At 40.9% G+C, this 20038-nt stretch overlaps 1 protein-coding gene across 4 annotated transcripts in view; it reads left to right on the top strand.

Annotated features, from left to right (window-relative positions):
• CRIM1 (cysteine rich transmembrane BMP regulator 1) overlaps positions 1-20038 on the top strand; it is a 184756-nt gene that overhangs the window by 72597 nt on the left and 92121 nt on the right. For all 4 annotated transcript variants that reach the window (XM_036931634.2, XM_036931637.2, XM_036931635.2 and 1 more), the window contains 2 exons: positions 6125-6367; positions 7409-7529. In XM_036931634.2, coding sequence (XP_036787529.1) covers positions 6125-6367; positions 7409-7529 — 364 coding nt within the window. The remainder of the gene's footprint in view (positions 1-6124; positions 6368-7408; positions 7530-20038) is intronic.

The raw sequence follows: 20038 nt of genomic DNA, 5'->3' as shown, positions 1-20038 counted from the left end.
GTCTTCACCGTGAAGCTTGCCAAAAAAGGTTATGATAAAATCATGGAATGTGAATGAAAAGAATTCACAGTGTAACTTTAAAGGAGTCAGTCTCTAAATTTAAAAACCTAGGGATGACATACGGCTTACATTTGTAATAGAAGTTTTCAGAACAAAATAATGCTGGATGCAGGAAAGCTCCTCCTTTTATCGTGTGATATCTGTAAGGCCAAGGGGCAAATGAGATTGAGAGGATGGCTAACTAGAAAGTGATGAGGGGCACACCAAAGGCCCTGACCCTCTTTATGTTTGCACATTCATTTTGCATTCTGTATTTGAGCAAAGATGTAGCCATTGACTAAACATGCAAATATCAGGATAGCTGACTAGGAAAGTTGAAGTTTCTTTTCCTTTTGGCCTTATGGCCGAGAGGGAAGATTGTGGCTTTGGAGGCTCTGCCACTGGCCTTGTGACCTTGGCCAAGTTTCTTAGCCTCTCTGTGCCTGTCTCCTCATCTGCCAAGTACAGATGAGATGTCATCTTCTCTTCATATGGAGTGTGAAGGGGTGTGAGAGCGAGTAGAAGCATGGTGCCTCGCACAAAGAAGGTATCCAGTTAGTAGAGATTGCTTTCATTTCTTCAGCAGGATCCTAAGAATCAAAGCTTTAAAAAGTAACATTCTCTGTCTAAATATTTTTCTTATAAGGTTTTCATTGGTATTTTCTATGTCTGAATTATACTGGTTTAGGTTTTGTCTTAATAATCACTAGTTAACATTTTTTCACTTGGAGAGTCGGTTTGTTCTTCTTGCCTTTCTGCCTTTCTGCTTGCTGTTCCCCACATCGGGGATCCTCCTATCCTGCTGTTGGCATGCCTTCCACTCCTTTGATTCAGGTCTCAGTGCCAGTGCCACGTCCGCAGAGAGCCCTGCCCTCAGCCACCTGGCTCTGTGGTACACCCGCATCACTGAGTCTGCCTCAAAGCATTTATCACCACCTGGCAACCTGCTGTGGAGCTCTCTCTTTATTGGCTAACTCTTGCGGAATTGTAACTCCAGAAGGCATGGGCTTTTATTCCCTGCTCTAAGTCCTGTGCCTTCAACCTCTGGTACATGGAAGTCATTCAGTAAATGTCTGTTGAATGACTGTGTGAAAGAAGTATTGGGGAGGGCTTCATAGACAGTACCTTGGCTGGTACCATGAGGAGGTTTGCATCCCAGCATCTCCAAGTGGTCTCTTTGATACCCTCGGCCAATGCCATAGCTACTGCAGGACTTCACATAATAAGGCAGTAAATTGTAGGAGGGAAAAGACCAGAATGGGGGAAACAGTGATCCCAGACTCTTCCCCTCTTTACTTTGTACTCCACCTACTAAATTCTGTGATATCAAGTCTAATCCAAATGTAGGTCCTTAGTTGGAACTCCCAGTGATTGTCCAGAGTGACCATGTGCTGCCTGCCTGTGTGTGAAAATCGCTCTAGATTTCAGGAAAAGACATAGTACTCAGAGTGTCAACTTTGTAGTTGCCAATCTAAACTTTACTAGTCCATTTTATGCTTCCTGTTTTCCATTAATAAGTGTCAGCATGTCTGTTATTTTTTAAGACCTTTTTAAAAGGTTTTGAGAGGAGGGGCTTCAGTGTCAGATATGTGGGACTCTGTAAAAATCAAATCAAATCTGGCAATATAATTTTTCTCTTCCCACCTAGTAGTTTTGCATTTGGCCTTGGAAATCTTTGTTTAAGCAAAAGAAAACTCTTGAATGCGTTTGCTACTTACAGGTCATGATTGTACTTTCCCTGTTGACGTTTTTTCCTGGAGAAGGCCTACAGCTGGCCAAGATGCAGTCACACAGGTTAGAGAGACTAGGATTGATACAAACTTTCCATTATTGTAAAAATCACTCTAATACTGGGGGACCCTGTCACTATTTTAAGGGCTAACCTTTTACTGGAAGATTATTTATATGATGAAACCACCTTATTTTCCCTTAATTACCTCTGTTGCAAGTGATTCTGTCACTTTAGTCTCTATATCTGGGGCAGGTTTGTTTTTTTTTTAAGATGCTAGTTGTGAAGTGTTGCCGGGGCAACCAGACTGAAAAGCTTGTTAATTAACTCAAGTATTATATATAGATTTGTTAGACGCCATAGGAAGAGTCAGGGGAGGCTGCTTTTCAAATGGATAAAATTAAAAATTTTAATTTTATGATGTAATGTCACAAAACCCTTGTAAGAAATGGAAAATGCATGGTTATGGCTATAGTTTTCTCTTTATTTTCTGCCTGGAAGAGAGATGAAATAGAGACACAGATGAATAAATGAAACCTACTGGAAGAATTATTTGGAAACAGGATAAGAAGGTACCAGAAAAACAATACCTGATGTTATGGTACCCATAATTGGGTTTAAGTGACAGGCTGGTAACTGGCTCGCAGAGGAGGAGGAGGCTGCATGATTAAGCATCCTAGATAATCTGTTAAAAGTGAAAAGGGGGTCGAAAGGAGGAAAAAATAAAAATGAAAAGGGGGTTGAAAGAAGAATATGAACAATTACAAAATAAAAAGATGTGGAGCTTAGAAATCTAAATTCTTTGAAAGCGGCATTTTACATTTTGCATGTCAGTTGAACAGACCTGAATCTTATGTCTGCTTGTCATGAAGTTAACACAGCCTTGAAAAATTAAAGTTAAAAACTGTTAGAGATACAAGAAGTTACCAGTCCATTGAGGGAGATTTTTATAGGTCCTTCTTGGAAATTAGATTTAAAACATGTAAGAAATAGATGATATATGAATGCCATAATCAAGAAGCTTGATGGAATAGATTTGCTAGTTTGTATCCAATGAACAGAATACATGTTGTTTTCAACACCCATGTATTTTAAAGTTGGCCATAGGTCATGTACATACACAAGCATGCCAAAAAAGCAAAAACAAAAAAAGTCAAGAAATTAACAGAAGTAGAAAATTGTATAGCCTAATTCTCTGGAAACAAGACAATATAAAGTAAAATCAAAAGGAAAGCTGAAAAAAAAGTCTATTAACATTCTAAAAAGTCTTTGAAGAGGAAATCAAAGTTGAATTCTACGTTATTTAGAAATGAGTTATATTGAGAGTAGGACATACAAACAGTGAGAATAGAACCAAATCAATATTTGGCTAAAGTACTAAAATCACAATTAAAATTATTTGCACTGCTACAAAAATGCAATGCATTTCACCTCTAAAAAGCGATAGAGGTGAAATAAGCATTACTCTTTAAACACTAGAGGAAAAAACCATGAAATAATCCGAAAGACAAAGAAGGAAGAGATTCAAAAACATAAAAGAACTGATGAACACCTGAAGTACAAAAAATATTAAAAGTGTGATCAATAAAGCCTGAAATGAGCTAGATACTTTGTTGTAAAGTATGTTAGAGGTAGAACACAGGAATAATCTAATAACCAAAGCAGCAATCTGTCCCTTTTCCCTTTAAAAGAAAAAATACTGAGTCCAAATAGTCTCAAAGTGACTTGTATGAAAACATCAAAGAACAGATTAATTCCTATGTTATTTAAACTGTTTTGCAGCAGAGAAAGAGGTAAAATGATAAACAGCTTGTTAAAAAAGTTAGAGTAACTCTGAAACTAAGATTGATCAGGCCAGCACCACACAGAAAAAGAGGGGGCTGTAGGCTGCTATTACTCAAGGTTGTGTATTTAAAAATCTTAAAGTGTTATGAAGCCAAATCCAGCTGGATTCCTAGGAATGGTTATTCCAAGAAAACAAGGATGGTTTAAAATCTGATTAATTATATTAATAAATTCAAGAGAAAGCCAATATGATATGATCATCTTGAGAAAAGTTGAAAAAGCATTTAATGAGATTTAACCCTCATTTTTAACATTCTTAAATCCCTTCAGAAGGTTCAGCAGCTGTTTGTGGTAGCCTTCTTTATCCCACTTGTATTACAAAGGCAGTTCTTAAGAAGTATGTAAGTCTCTTAAGACATGAACTGCCAAACACACATTAATAGGTGTCAGTGTTGGTACTGGTAAAACATAAAAGAGCAGAGTAACTAGGGAGATCTAATATGCTGGGTTTTAATGAAAACATGTTTTATTGAAGCATAGGTTTGAAAGGTTTGATTATATATACCAAATATTTTGCAGAATAAGACAAATAGAATGTGATACAGACTAAGTTCATTACAGTACATTAACAAGAGTAGGAATTAAGTGCTATTTGCAACTAAAGTCATAGTGCTCTTATTAATTATGAGACAGTGTGTTTGTGTTTGCCAGATAAGCCGTCTACTGAATGTATTTGTTAGAAATTCCCTCTCAGTCCCATGCAGTCAAGATTCACTTCGTCCTCCTCAGCTCTGGAATTTGTTCTGTCCTCACTGATGGGTTTCCAAGAGTGGAATTATTTTTTACTTAATTACATTCTTGTCTCAAGGCTGTTACTTGGGTTATAATATGAAAATAGGATATGTACATTCTCCGTAAATCCTGCAGCCACAGTGGCCTCCCTGCTCTTCCTGGGACATACAGGAGTGCGTTAGCTCTTCCCTCCCCTGGAATGCTCTTCTCCCAGGTAATCCCAGGCCTGCCCCGTCACTCTTTCAAGTCTGACTTGGACCATATTGTAAGCCCCCACATCTTCCATACACTCTGATTCCTTCTTGCTCTGTTCTGTTTTTTCCTCATAGCACTTACCATCCTCTTCTGCTATACAGTTTGCTTATTTGTAATGTTTCTTATTTACTTTAGATCACCCCACACTGTACTGTAAGCTGTATGAGGGCAGGGACCTACACTTGTTCTCTCTGTGGCGTGTCCCAGGCTGCTGGGAGAGTAGGTGTTCAGTAAATGCGTTTGACCGATTTTACTAGAACACTGAGTAGGAAGGCTCTCCCACACTATGTTTTGATTAGACAAGGAAGGTGGACAGTGACTGGAAAGACAGAGCAGTCAAGGTGGAAAATAACCTGAGGAACAGAACACTTGGTTTTTGAAGTAGATCTGCTTTTGTAATATAATGAGATAAGTGAACTGGAAATGAGAAGGCCTGGATTCTTGCTTAAATTTTACCACTGATCTTAGGCAGATCGCCTCAACTCTTGGGCTTCAAGTTCTTCGTATATAAAACAGACTAAAATTTTTAGTTTAGAAGAGTAAACTAGGTGACCTCTTGGGTCTAACCCTGCTTCCTGGCTCTGGGTGGGTATTACTTCTGGGAAGACAGAGCTTATGGTAAACACACCCCAACACTGCATGGCATCATCTTCACCCAACATTTTCTGAGCTCTTCTCTCACCAAAGGTCATGGATCTATGACAATATGCTTTGGGTTTGCTTCAGTCTTTCCTCAAGGACCTAATGTTGGTACAGGTTTCTTGAAAAAACTACAAAGAAACTGAGCTATGGATTGGGGCTCCAGAAGCTTGATTGATTTATCTTTAAAATTGGGGTGTAGCAGTGGGTCAGGACATAAGAGTAGAGGAGGAGAATGAGGTACATTTATTTAATGGGTCTCTTCTAGAGATAGAAACATAGCAGATGTCATTTAGGGAGATTACATGGGAATTTGGCTCAATATCCATCCATCTTGCTAAGTTTCCACATCATGGAATCATATAGTCTTAGTAAGTTTGTCTCCTCAAAATTCATAGCTTGGAGGTCAATTTCTTCCATGTTGAATACTATGTACCTTGTCTTCAGTCCCTAAAGTAGCCTTGATTAATTTGTGGGTCTGTTTTGTGTTTAAATGTGTACTGTTTCCAAAGAACAGCCCTTAAAACGCCTTTTAAATGCAAAGATATTTCAGTTAGTTTCAGAGTCCAGCTTTCAGATTCTCTGAATCCCACAGGCACCTCCTGTTTGCCTTTCTTCATTTTGGTGGGTGGGCTGGACATTGATTGTTCCACACCAGTGAGGGGGAAGGTGGCAAGGCCTCTGCAGCCTCACATTCCAGTGTCACATGCAGATCTCAGAGACTTTCCTGGTTGGCTGAGCTGAGCTGGAGGGTCCCCACCATAGTCCTTTCTCTCCCCTCCTCTTCAATTAGTCAGGAAATAGGTCGTCAGGACTGCCAGTGCTTCTGACAAAAGGGCCCTGCGCTGCCTCAGGCATGTGCTAAATTCTTTCTCTCCCATTTAGAAGAGAAGCCAGATTGCTCCAAGGCCCGCTGTGAAGTCCAGTTCTCTCCACGTTGTCCAGAAGATTCTGTTCTGATCGAGGGCTATGCACCCCCCGGGAAGTGCTGCCCCTTACCCAGCCGCTGCGTGTGCAACCCTGCAGGCTGTCTGCGCAAAGTCTGTCAGCCGGGATACCTGAACATCCTAGTGTCAAAAGCCTCAGGGAAGCCGGGAGAGTGTTGTGACCTCTATGAGTGCAAACCAGGTACACACGAGCTTTGTCCCAGCAGCCCTGATCCTCTTGCACCCCAAGGGAGCAGGCCCCTGCCCTGCTACCCCTACGCCTCTTCTCCAGGTAACGCTGGGCATCTCAGTCCCCTGCCAGTCAGCCACCTTGGGCTACTGGCAACCTGACTTCTGGCCTTCTATTCAGAACCAGTGATGATCCCTTGTACATAGCAGTGCCTTCAGGGAGGGGCTGTGGCTTTTTCTCTTCTTTCTTTTATTTTCTTTCAAGGCATGCTTGGTCGGGGAAATGGGATCCAAATTCTGATACTGTGTCTACTTGCTGCATTCCCTCAGAGAAGTCATAGACCTCATTTGCACATATATCTGTCACTTTAAAGTATTACACCTAAAAACAATCATCATACAGAACACAGAAAGTTACTTTTAGATAAATATGTGCATCAAAATGCCAGACACTTACAATGAAATTCTCAGCCCTGGTGTTTCCCCTTGTCAGTTCCCCACTTTCCATCCGGTGACTTTATAGCATGTGCTAAGTCGTCTTTGACTATTTTCTCTCCTTCTTTGCTGCATTTGATTTGTTGCAGTGTCCCAGCTGTTTCTTGCTTTATATTACTTCTAACATCCTTATTCTGATGTGGTCTGTGAACAGGTATGGACTGTAGTGATTTCCTCTTCGGAGTTTTAAACTCCTGGTTAGACTCTTTTTAACTGCTAGTTAAATGCCTTAAGCAATGCAGTCCTTTATCCATCTCTTGAACTGTTCTATCAGAAATGCCTCTGGCTGACTGTCACCATCCGTGTAACCATCCTGGTTTAACTCTGTCTCTCTCTGTGTTTTCATCTTAACTCTTAAATGTCTGCTTTCCTTGCACAGAAAATTTGGGACATACTGCAGTTCTCTAGCATTAATTGCAATAGAAATGCCAGTACCGGGTAGGATAGAGTTTCTGGGAAGGAGGGAAACTGCAGAAATTTGTCAAGAGCCAATGTTTCATTTGGGATTCAAAATGCAAGGAAATGGAACAGTAAATGGAACCCCTGTTTGCCCTTTCAGTGTTCAGCGTGGACTGCAGCACCGTGGAGTGCCCCTCCATTCAGCAGGCCGTGTGCCCCCTGGACAGCTACGAGACTCAAGTCAGACTCACGGCAGATGGTTGCTGCACCTTGCCAACAAGGTCGGTTGGTCTTCAGTTTACCAAGCTCTCTCCTCTGTCTTGTGTATTAGCATTACTGAGGGCACAGTTTCAAGTAGTTTGTTTTCCCAGTATTAGCAAAACCTAATATTCTCCTGTTTCTGGAGAAATCACTGACTTGTTACTAGGATTTGGTATTTACCTGTATGGTTCCTTGGATCAAAGTCAGGTGTCTTCAGGTTAAGTCAGCTAATCCTTACAAATTCTTCATGGGAGTGTCTGTGTACTTTTGCAGCCTGGTAACAGTATATGCAAAGATGTATGTAGCCAGGGAAGCAGCGAGGTACCATCCACAGTAGGCATGTCATTTCATCTCTGTAGCGAATCTTCTAGGTGCTTAACCATTGTGTCCAATGTGATGAAACACTACATGCGCCACAGAATTGCTCCTCAGGGATCCTTAACATTTGCAGTCGCACTTCTACCCAGACCTGTTACTTGCTACGGCAAAGAGGAGCCAGTGTTCTCATAATCTTTCTGGAGAACAAAACACATCTCTCTTTGGCTTGATGGGGAAAAAAGCTGTTTTAATTTTCATTGTGGTAGCAGGACATCCACTGAGGCCGACAAGACTAGGCTTACTACCGAACCTGAGGGTCCCTGTCCTTGACAGTCTTCATAGCACCGCTGTATTGCTGGCCTTCATGCTTCACTTTGGGGAAGACCGTTCTTGGAATCGTGGGTTCATGGTCTGTCTCCCCCACTGGGATGCCTGCCCTCTTCCCTGCCATGACCTCTCCTCTGTCTTTCCCAGGCCAAACATCATCATTTTGACTAACTCATCTCATTTCTTCCAAATTTGCTCTACATTTAATATCCAGACATAAAACAGTGCCTTATTCAACTCCATTGCTAACCTCTGTCTCCTCAGTCCCAGTGCCAAACACTTAGCATTGCTGTTTGTCGCATGAGTAGTTGTGATTACACAAAGGGCTTGGTAAGATGGGAATATATGGCCCATAGTTAAGGTAAGTATGAGTTATTTGCTCATATCTGGAGTAGACATCCAGAGTTTATTCTGGTAATTGCTTTTTTCTTCTTTCTTCCCATAAAATACATTAGTCCCTTGGCATCTCCAAACCTTTGTCCTGCCAGAAACCCAAGGATTCTCTCTGACATATTTTACATGACTTGCCCAATCCTTTGTACTCTATCATAAAACAGATACAAAGATTTTTGTGAAGATAACATACTAACAGTGGTGCAGCCCCTTCTTATGACATTATGATGGGATAATTTATGTGAGGATGCTCGGAAAGGGGTGAATTATTATGCAGACATAAGGTATTGCTAATCAGTAGTGGAGGAGAATGGAGCATTATGAAGAGTAACAGATGTCCCTTCAAGGTCTTCATGAAAAGAAAGGTGGCACACTGTATTAGAGAACCTTAATTAATCAAAACTAAGCCAGTTGTTAATTAACAAGTCCTAAAGTGAGGAAGAAGGACAATTCTCAGTTCACTATTATAAACATAATACAGCACCATCTGCATGTGGGAGGCACAGTAGGCTATTTTTCAGTCATGCTTGGGGGGAGGGAAATGGGTAGAAGCTCCAGGAAGACATTTAATCTGAGTTTAAGGGGACAAAATTTCTCACGACTAATGATATACAGCAGTGAATTAGGCTGCTTCCTGAGACAGACTGAGCTCCCTGAAGCTGGAGAGAATTCTTTCCGTCTGAATGGCCACCTGCCAGGAATGCTTAGAAGAAAGGGTACGTTGGAAAGGAGGTCCAACTAGATGCCTTCCGTTTTATCTCCAAGCTTCTGTGAGTCTTACAAATATAAACCTTAGGATGCCTAGTTATCAGTGTGTTGATGTAATTTTGACTTCGCCATTTAGAACTAAAGAATGGTCAAAGGGGCCACTAATGAAGAAACTAAAAAAGTGGAGAAGGAAGTCATTCAAAATCCCTCTGTGAATTATTTGCAGGGAAGAAATAAGTTCTCACAGCCCTGTAGTTTCCTGTATTGTCAATGGTCAGTGACCCACATCCCCCCGCCCCGTCTCCATGTGCATCCTGCGTTCCCACCTGGACAAGGCCCCTCCGCATCCACTTGTGCCCTGTGCCTTTGCATTTGCAGCTGACTCTTCCACATCGCCTTTCCCTTTACACCTTCAACCCCTCCCTTAGGACTACTTTTCCTTCTCTTTGAAGTGTTTTCAGTCTCCGGCCCCTAAGGGTGACTCAGATGGCCCTCCTCTGCTCCCTTGTAATTTAATTCCCATTTATCTCTTGTAGCATCTTTCATAATACATTGAAATCATTGGTTATTTTTTTCAATCTCTCTTACTCTGTGTGATCTCAAGGAAAGGAAGTATTTTGTGGCCTTTAGTACCTAGAACAGGGCATGGCATGATACATCAACCTATATTTACTTATTGATGAATGAGTGAGTGAATGAATGAACAAGCCCACTCTTAGCCATGATGACTCACATGTTGAAGAAGAGAAAAAGAATGGACATTTTTAGTTTCTTGTTATCTTCTGCCATTGGGTATTCTAACTTTAAAGACTTGGCAGTTTCCCCCACCTCCCTTCACTATGGCCCATTCTCCACACTGCAGAAGTTCTCCATTCCAAGTGCTGAGATGACCTCTTAAAGCAAGAGGGACCTTTATCACTTTCTTCCACGTTTTCTAATACTGTTCATCCTGCAGGACTGCAGCTAATTCCCACTTTACCCACAAAGTTTTTGTACTTAACCAACATCATCCTACTCTGTAGAAACTCCCAACATATCCTTTTCTCTGTTGCCAAATAATCGTATATTTCCTTGCATTGCTATTTAACTGTTACATACATAAAGTCTTGTCTTACCAACTAACGGATGTTTCTAGAGGTCAGAAGTTATGTCTTCCTCTTTCTCTTCCTCCGTGTATGCATTCATGCTGAGTGAATTGGCAAATGCAGAGTAAGTTCACACTACGGCTTAACCCAGTTTAGCATATTATGTGGGTTCCCACTTATTAAGGAGGATGATAAACAGGTCATACTTCGGTAAGAAAATAATAACCCAAACAATCGTGTAAAAATGGAAATAAAAGGAGAGCCTAATATGTAGTAATAGGAGTAATATTTTAATAGAAACAAACTATGTAACTTTATTCTTGTGTGTGATCCATGTCAAAGGTTCTTCCATTAAGAGCATGATGTTTAGGTATAAAGAAGAGCATTTTAGAATATGTAAAATCATGTTATGATTATTTGACCTTTACCAGCATACTTAGAAAGAGCATTAAGAGCATAGAGCCATTTGAGATCAAAACTGGTTACTTGGAGAATTTAGCAGGGGAAGCCATTCACAATTAGGACAAAGGTAAGCTATCTGAAACTTCAGCAGTGGAGATTTACCTGAGGTGAAAGTAACAAATCCTTTTTAGTAAGGATTTATAGTACTTCCATCAACTAGAAAAGAAGTTTGAGGACCTTTCCCCTCTCATCCTGAAGAATAAATGCCCTTCTGCATTCCCACCCAAATGGAATTGCCATTCCCAGTGAGACATTTTAGCCATTCAAGCCTGACCACCCTATTTCTGTGCAAGGCTTTGCTCAACCTGTGAACTTCTGTTGAACTGTCTGCTTTCAGTTCACTCAGTTATTCATCCATTCCTCAGACATGAATTGAGCTCTTGCAGGTGATAGGCACTCCCTCTAGGTGTTCTTGCCATGCATGGATATCTCATTGCACTTTGATGCTTGACAAGTACTGGTTCCCCCACCTGCCTCTGCTCTTCCGAGTGCCAGTTGTTCCTTCTTTGCTTGTTGCATCTCTGCTTTTCCTTAATAACCCATCCATTTTCCAGTCTGCTGTCTCTTCTGAACTTCATCCTGTTAAGACATCATTTCTGCATGTGACATAGTTACCTTTTAATCATTTTTAATTTTTCCTTTCTTCAGCTAGGTTTAGGTTTCTACACACCTTGCCAATTCTTTTCATCCTTTCCTCTTCTGTTGGCACTGGAGTATGATGTGAGCTCTACAACAGCGTATCATACCTTTCAGAAGAGAGTGAATAGGAGTGACAGTTTAGTGGCTCTGCACCTTACACTGCATGATGACAAAAAGGAAAAATGGGACTGTCCACGGAGCTCATGACACCTTAGGGTTATTGGCAGCCCTTTGTGTGCGTGTGCGTGAGTGCACACAGATGGCGTCACACCGAAGGAGCTTACAGCAGAAAGTTATGTCATATACAGTAATCTGAATAATGTCTTTGCAGAGAGGAAAAAGTCTTCAATAACATGCAGGAGCATAACGATGCAGCCTCACTGTGTAACGTGCTTGCTATTTACAAAGCACTTTCACTTTCCTTGTTCTTTTTTTATCATCATTCTAGGAATTTATAGATACAAAAATAGGCTGAGAGAACTTGTGTAAAATCATAAATGTTTTCTGGTACAAGGGACAGAGCAGGTCCAAGTCTTCAACCCAGGTTCTTTGATTCAAAGCCCTGTCCTCTCCATGGAGGTATTTTTTGAAAACAATGTTCTGTGGTGTTTTTAAGTCCGGGAAATATATCAATAGATGTGAGTTTATATCTTACCAACATATTATTTATTGTGCACATTAACACAATGTACATATGTTTCAATTACTCATTATTGTGTAATAAGCCATCCACAAAAGTAGCAGCTTAGAACAACAAAGATTTACTGTTTACCATGACTCTGTGTTAACCAACTGGGTCATTCTTCTTTAGTTAGCTGGCAGGTTGTTGGGGGCTGGGCGGTCCCAGGTGGCTCACGCACGTGGCTGGGAACCCAGCTGGGAGGACTGGAAGGGCCTGGCACCCCCTGTATGGTCTTTCATCCTGGGCTTCTTCACACAATGGCAGGCCTGAGAGAGAGAGGAAGGAGCAAAGCCTGCAGAGACCAAGACTTAGGAGTCATACAGCATCACTTCCACCACGTTCTGTTGGTCAAAGCCAGTTACAGTGTGAGCCCTGATTCAAAGAGTAGGACAATATTCCCACCTCTTGATGGGAGAAGCTGCAAAGGATTTGTGGCCATTTTAGTCTATCATAACATACATTTACCTGAGATAGGTGCCCTTTAGATTCTATTTCCTCACTGCAAAAAATTGGTGGAGTACTGCAGACACAGGGCCCTTTCCCAAAGACTAATGTCCTTCTGGTCCTGGGAGCCTGGGTCCTCAGGTGTAATTCAGGCAGCCTTGCAGTTAAGCTCCTTCCCTTCAGCAGCTGCCATCCTGCTTCTTTCCTCGCCTGCCAGTCAGCAGTCCACCCAGGAGCAGACACATGATTTAAGAGCCTCTGAGCAACACCTCAGCTCAAGCACCAGTTAGCTAACCATTATTTTTAATTCTGTTCCTTAAGGAATGTTGTGATTACTTACGTAAAGTTGGTTTTCTCTCATCGCACAACAAGGAATGCCATTTTTGGATGCCACAAGATCTAATTGATGAAACCAAGTCAATTTTTAAAACAAACACTCAAAAAATGCTTTGAGGATATTGCATAGAAATTCTCCTCCATAATGGCCTTTTACCTATAATGATTGCCGGAGAGATGTGCTTGGTGGGTAGATCCAGCCGGGGCTGTACATCTTTGCATCCCATGTTTTCCTGTGACATCCATCCCAGGAGAATATTTACCCTACACTCCTCACTCTTGGCTGTGTCCAGTGTATGTGCCTGATTTTACAAAGTCTTTGCCTTTGCCTCTGTAATTGCACCAGTTTTTTTAGGTATGGGCTTACAAGGTAGACATCAACTAGTTAAAAATCTGGACAGCAATATATGCATCTTCCACACTTCCACTGTAAGTCCAGTGAAGTTTCTAGCACCCTTGTGCCTTTTAACTTGTCATTCAAATATTTTTATTTTTATTAAGATGAATGAATGTAATACTTTCCTATGGACACTCATTCTCAATTTATATTAATGAGATATGTCCCAAACTTTTTCTTTTGAAATGTTGTTTTCAATTGCTGTCTGTACATACACATTCCTTAAAAGTTATTGAGAAAAATCTAAACCAGTTATTTCGAGGCAGAAATTAATTAAGTCATTATTTATAATGTTCAAAAACTTAAAATAGGGTTTCTTTTGGGTTGTGCCCTGTGCAGCGAGCCAGATTCCCAAGCTTCCTCCAGGCCCAGCCTCTCCCTGACTAGTGGGTCTGATTCTCTTCCAGGACCTATATTTGGAACATTTTATCTCTTGTTTTCTGAGCCACTATACTGAAAATTGCATTTTATTTTTAAATCAAGACTTAGAAGCATTCTAAACGTTTTTTCCCCTAAGCCAGAATAATTAAACATTTTAGATTAACTGTTAGCTAAAATGTTCACTAATGTGTGACTTCAGTTTTCACCAAAAAATGTAATAGAATATCTTGAGCACGTTAGATTCTAAGCACTGTTCCACAGGACATGTAGATGAGCCTGCACCATAGTGTTCCCCACCAGGAGGCAGGTTGTATGGCTCTTCCACGGAGAGGGAGCATTGTGAGCTGGAAGGGTCCTGCCTGGTGAAGGGCAGAGCCAGGCTGTGTGAGCACAGACCACCAGGCAGAACCGCCCCCCTGTGACCCTAAGCTCACTCCCCACCAGCCCCACCCTGGCACCACCACTCAGGGGACCTAGCATTATTGCTTGTCCCACACTTCGTCTGTAAGCAAGTGTGTACATGTGAGTAAACCATTCAGCAGCTGAAGAATACTCTGCCACACACCACCAGGTGCCGTGCAGAGAAAGCACACACCTGGATGTTAAGTGCTAGAATCCAGGTCCCCTTCTGCATGAATTTGGACAAGATTCTCATGTCGTCTGGGTCTCTTTTCTTATCTAAGGAATTTCATGGTCTCAGAAGTAACTTCTACCTTGAAATTCTTTGACTTTTCCAAGCCTTTCAGAGTGGAGGGAACCCAAACTGCTGGTGATAGGAGACTCCTGGGCAAGAAAGGAGAAGGAGAATTTTAGAAAATTCCAAGACTCAGAGGATAACAGGAGAGAGATTTGGTTTGCATAGGGATAGGAAGGGAAGAAAGTCCAAAGGAAGTCTTAAAATAATATGGCTATGTTTTTTTCATTTTATTAAAAGAAAACAGGAAAGGGAAAATGAAATAAACTATTAGACTAATGATTTAAACCAGGGTACTCAGAATGGTTGAATTGTGTAAGCTGGGTGATAATCCAGTAAAATAGATATCCTGTTAGTCAACAGCTAGTGGAATATTGCTATTCATTTTTTTTGTACATCTATAAATAGATAGTCCCTTATATAGCAGGAGCAGAGACTATCTGGCCAAAGGCTGAACCCACAAGATAAGGATTTACTCTATTAGACTGCTTTCTAATAGAATGTGGATATCTCTGCCTGCCAGCCTGCGTTGGTGGATGTGCTGGGGGAGGGTGGTGTGTGTAGCATCCTTGCCGGCATGAACTACATGAACCTATGCGTGGCTGCCCGCTGGCTTCCAGTCCCATATTTGTACTTGTTTCTCTCCAGCTATTGCCACCTTTCCCTGACATTCCATCTTTGTCCATCTTCCCCGTCATAGCTCTTTATCCACTCCTCTGTATTCTTAATACTTCTTACTGCATTTCTCTGTATTTCACACTTGTATACACACACACAAACACAGCATTGTATTCATGGAAGAATTTTAGATTCTCAGTTCCTAACTTTATGATTGAACCACTTCTTTCTGTGTCTCTTTAAAAAAAAAAGATCTAGTGAGTCACGTCCCTTTTTCCTTCTGTGAGCCTCAGTTCTATTTCTCTCTTATAAGACATTGATCTTAGAAGACAACTGCCTGCTCATACCCTATCATATCAGAACAACCCCAAATATTGCAATTCCAAGAAGGGAAATTAGATAAAAGGAAGGATGCCAACCCCTTTGTATCAGAAAGATGCTTCAGATAGACAGTCCATGACCAGAATGAAGGCCGTGAGTTTCCTTTATTTTCACTGCAAATCTAGATATTCATATTCATTTCAAGTTGAAAATCTAGGATGTTTGGGTTCCATTCTTCAATCCTGATTTACTTGTGCCCTCAAGAAAATTGGTCTTGTTGGTGCTATATTGTCTGATGATAATAGACCCTTAGCAGATTGCTAGCACACTGTTTCTTATGAATAGATGTCGACATTTAGAAAAGGATCTTTCTGGAGTTCCAGAATTCACAGCCTGAAATTGAGTCATACCAGATGAGGCAAGCAGAATGGAATCTTTGGCAGATTGTCCCTTCCCTTCAGAAGCACTTGAGTTAAATCAAGATTAATCTTACCACAAAGCTACAGTGAGTGAAAACAAGGTGAAGATTTGAAAATGCTCAGTTAAGTAGCAAAGGCTCATTGAGGACCTCATGGAAGACAAGAACACTGGGCTTGGTGTGGGGTATGGTGATGAATAAGATAGGTCCAGGCCTGAAGGAACTTAACACCTTATAAATATCACCTCTGCCAATTTCAAAAAATTCCAGACCTCTGGGAGGTAATACCAAGGGAACATTCACAGAGCAGAGTAATCTGCCTTCAAGAGAAAAAGCAATCAATAGACTGGCATTCTACCAGATAATGAGAACTGAATTTAAGAAAAAGCTATAAAATAATATGCCAATTTTAAGTCCAAACTAAGAAAGCAAGGACCTCAAAAAGCACACACACAGAATAACCAATGATAATTTGTTGTATCCCTTCCTATTTGCCTATAGTTTCAAATCTTGGAAGCACACAGTTCTCATTTTACTGAGAACTCGGTGGATTTTCTCACTTCTTTGCTCCTGTTTATTGACATCTGTCCAATTCTGAGCATAGTTTTGAAATGTCAGTGTCAAGAGTCTCTTAACTGTCTGTTTGCCAGCATCCTTACACTTGGGTGGGTGCTCTCCAGAGGTCCTCGGCCAGCTCTTATCTCCAGAGCCTCAGTCTAGCATCGTGCTGGTTGAAGCCTTTAGGAGGATGTTGGAGGTGGGAGTATTACACAGGGTCAGAGACACGGAAGACAAGATTCTCAACACAGGGCATGTCAACCCAACCAGACACATGTGTCAAAGCCAGAGACTTCCTGATGGTGGCTTGGAACTGACAGGTCCCTTTTCAGAGCTCAGGGAGCACTCCTTGGCTCTTCTCTGAGACTGTTCTGTATCTCATCAGATAATATTTATTGTAGAACCATATGCTTTTAACATTGTGCTAGCTAATTAAGTTGCCTGTGTCATGCCTACTCAAGCTAACCAGCGGAAATTGTCCCTGGATATGTATTTTCAAAAGGACTTTATCAGATTAAGAGCCTTGTAATTCATCATCATGTTCATTTGTTCCCAAGTCATTGTCTCAAAGAAGATGGCACTTAATAAGAGCTTCAGTTCAAGATTAGTCCATTAGTAGACAGATTTCTCTAATTCACTTTTTAGTTGTTCCCTTTATTTGGATAATTTATCCAGCTGCTTTTTGGTAATAAATAAAATTTAATTATACAATATATACAATATTCATTAGCATAACACAGATTTAAAGCATTCCTGACTCTTGACATGCTATCATGGTAGCATTCTCTTTGTTTTTAAACACATGCGGAAAAAATTTGGAAATATATTTGAAGCCCTTCTTTCTCAACTAAGAAAAGAACATCTATTCTGTTGCCCTCTGTCACAGTAATTTTTGGCCCCAAAGAGCAAGTCTACTCATAACTAAAAAAGCCAGAGTCTATATTAAACTCTGATGTTTTTAAAACAAAATAATTTTAGGAATTCCATGTTATTATTGGACTTATCCCCAGATTGAAGAAAATATGCTTTCCTAGAAGTAAAGCCCTTGCCCATTGGAGATGAACCATCTCCCTAGTAGAGTTTAATTTGTCAATAATTCACTTCAGATATGTAAGTCCTGCACCTCTTAATACTAGTGCCTTATGCCTTTTATATTTCACCATGAATTTGACCAGTATCTAGTCTTATTTTATGTTTATTTCAATCCTGAAACAAAGTTTAAGGCTCTCACTCAGTGGTTTCAGTTGCTTACAGTTGGGTCTGAGTGGGCTGATGGTCACCAGACACACTAAATACATGGCCCTCTGACTCCCACTAAAGGAAAGTAACTCAACTGCATTCCGTAAGACTTGCAGTAAAGTTGGAGAACCCACAGCATGGGTTAATAGTGACCCTCAGAGGGCTTTCCCCACCCTCCCTCGTTTGATATTATCATCTCAAGACACAGGCAAACAGAGCAGCTCCAGAAAATTCTGCAAAAATATTTTGTGAAGTTGTTTACTAACAACTAATTAGCAAATCTAAAATGTTGAAGTAATACCTCTCTGGAAATTCCAAAAGCAACCCCAAGTTTCATGGAATATAGTCTACACATGATTTGCACCTTCGCATTAGAGATGAGTGTTAGGGCACCTCCTTGTTTTGTAGACAGTTTGCACAGGGTTCAGGGTTATGTTTGCCTGGTGGATGTTGAACTGCTTAATTGCAACCCTGCAGAAGGAGACAGGTGGTTTCTCTTGGACTTGATGTGCCGTCCTGTTGTGAATGTATCATACAGACAAGTGTATTTTAAGTTATCCTTTCCTAGTGTGGCCTTTGTTTGAAAAGGAAAGAAGTTGTGTATCATGGCTCTTGTGATAATATGATCAGCTACTTTGGTCCCAGAGCTAGAACATGGATTCTTGAAGACTTATGATACTTGCTAAGACATTAATTGTTTAATTTTGAGGACAAGGATGCACTTTTTATATTGTTCATCAGTGCCTAGCTGAAGTGACTACTTATAAATGCTAATTAAATTTGCAGATAATTAATTTGTGGCAAATCCTAGAATCAAAATTCCATAATGTTTTTGGTCTGTTCAGGGAACAAATATTTGAGTATTTATCATGTGCTAGGCAATTGTGTTACTTGGTAGGACTAACACAAAGACACTGACATCAAGGAGCTTACAGTCTAAAGGGAAGGCAAACATATAAATTGTTTTCGAAGTGCTACATGCTTTAGAAGTAGAAGTATGCAAAACATAGCAAGTTTACAGAGCAAAGAGATACTAATTCCCATTTTGGAAAACTTAGATTTAGCTTTTGAGCTGAGTCTTAAAGAATGAGTCAGAGTTCACCAGATGGAGAAAGAGGGAAGGGCATTCTAGGCTATTGTGGTCATTGATTTTTAAACTTTTAATGTGTCTTCCGCTGAAAACATTAGCACTAATCCCATGTATGTTTATGATTCAAGAAAAATGGAATTTGTGACACTGTTGGGTTTTTTCCCTCAGATAACCACTCCTTTGCACTACATCATTTAAGACGTTTTATTACTTTCCTATTGCTTTCAGTTAAAGATGTTAGTATGGAAAATGAGGCCCCTTCTCCTACCTCACTAGCCATGTCTCCTGCAAGTATTCTTCCCCGGCCCCAGTATCCTCCAGTCCTCATCCCAACACAGATATCCTCCTGGTGGGCTGAACTGTTTGCTCCAACCTGAACACCCTATATTCTTTATTGCCTCTGTACACATTTGAGTCGATGTTTCCCTCTTCCTGGAATGTCCTTCCCTCCACCCCCAGTCACCTACACTTAATGGACACTTCACAGTCTGTGCCCACTCCCACACCCTGCCACATATCCCCACACAGCATCGGCAATTTATTTTATGCCTCTAGTCTGAGAAAACATCATGCAGGAAGTGAGCCCCAGGGATGAATGGAGGTTTGCTGGCCACATGAGGGATTTCAGTGTTGAACTGGAGGAGCGGCTACTGCCAGGAGTGTGCTTTTCTCCAACAGCCATCAACAGCTTGGGTATCAGCACCCAGGAGATAATTGGTGTGAATCAATTTGCAGTTGGCAGCCTTGGGTCTGAATTTGACCCCAAGAACATGTTTTCTTTGAGTTGTCTTTTTTTTTTTTTTTTTTGGCCAATCTCAAATTAGTCACTTAAAAACTGGGATTCTTCATTAAAAATCTGGCTTCTCTTGAGCAGCTAGATGGCACAGCAACATTGACAGTAGTTTCTGCAGTAGGAATGAGTAGTGAAGCCCCATCAGGGTATGACCCTCTCGAGTTGTCTGTAATATTCCTCTGCTCTTTCAGGATTCCTGCCCGACCCCTGAAGACATTAGATTTCCCTTCTCTGGGTTTAGCTAACTTGGGGTTGGGGTTGAGGGACCAGATATGGATGGAAATTTAAAGGTGGCATGAGGATGGTGGCTCAGCTGAAACACCTTGGGTTTGGGGCTCTATTGCTAAAGAGGTACAGTTAGGACGAGGTCCAGGCAGAGGAGAAAAAGGAAAGATCTGGGGAGTAGATGTCTCAGGGAGGCTGCAGAGTCTAATGATAAGTAAATAAAGAAGCTAACATATCTGCATTGCAGGCACTATCCTAGGTCATTTTCATATATCAGTTTATTTAATCCATGTAGCAGTCCAATCAGATGTGGATACTTTTTACCATCCTCATCTTACATATGGTACAGTTGAGGCTTTGAGAGATGATATAACTTACCCAAGGTCATATCGCTCCTAATT

The sequence above is a fragment of the Manis pentadactyla genome, chromosome 2 (genome assembly GCF_030020395.1).
Source record: "Manis pentadactyla isolate mManPen7 chromosome 2, mManPen7.hap1, whole genome shotgun sequence".
Classification (NCBI taxonomy): Eukaryota; Metazoa; Chordata; class Mammalia; order Pholidota; family Manidae; genus Manis; species Manis pentadactyla.
This window is presented reverse-complemented; position numbering and strand designations above follow the sequence as displayed.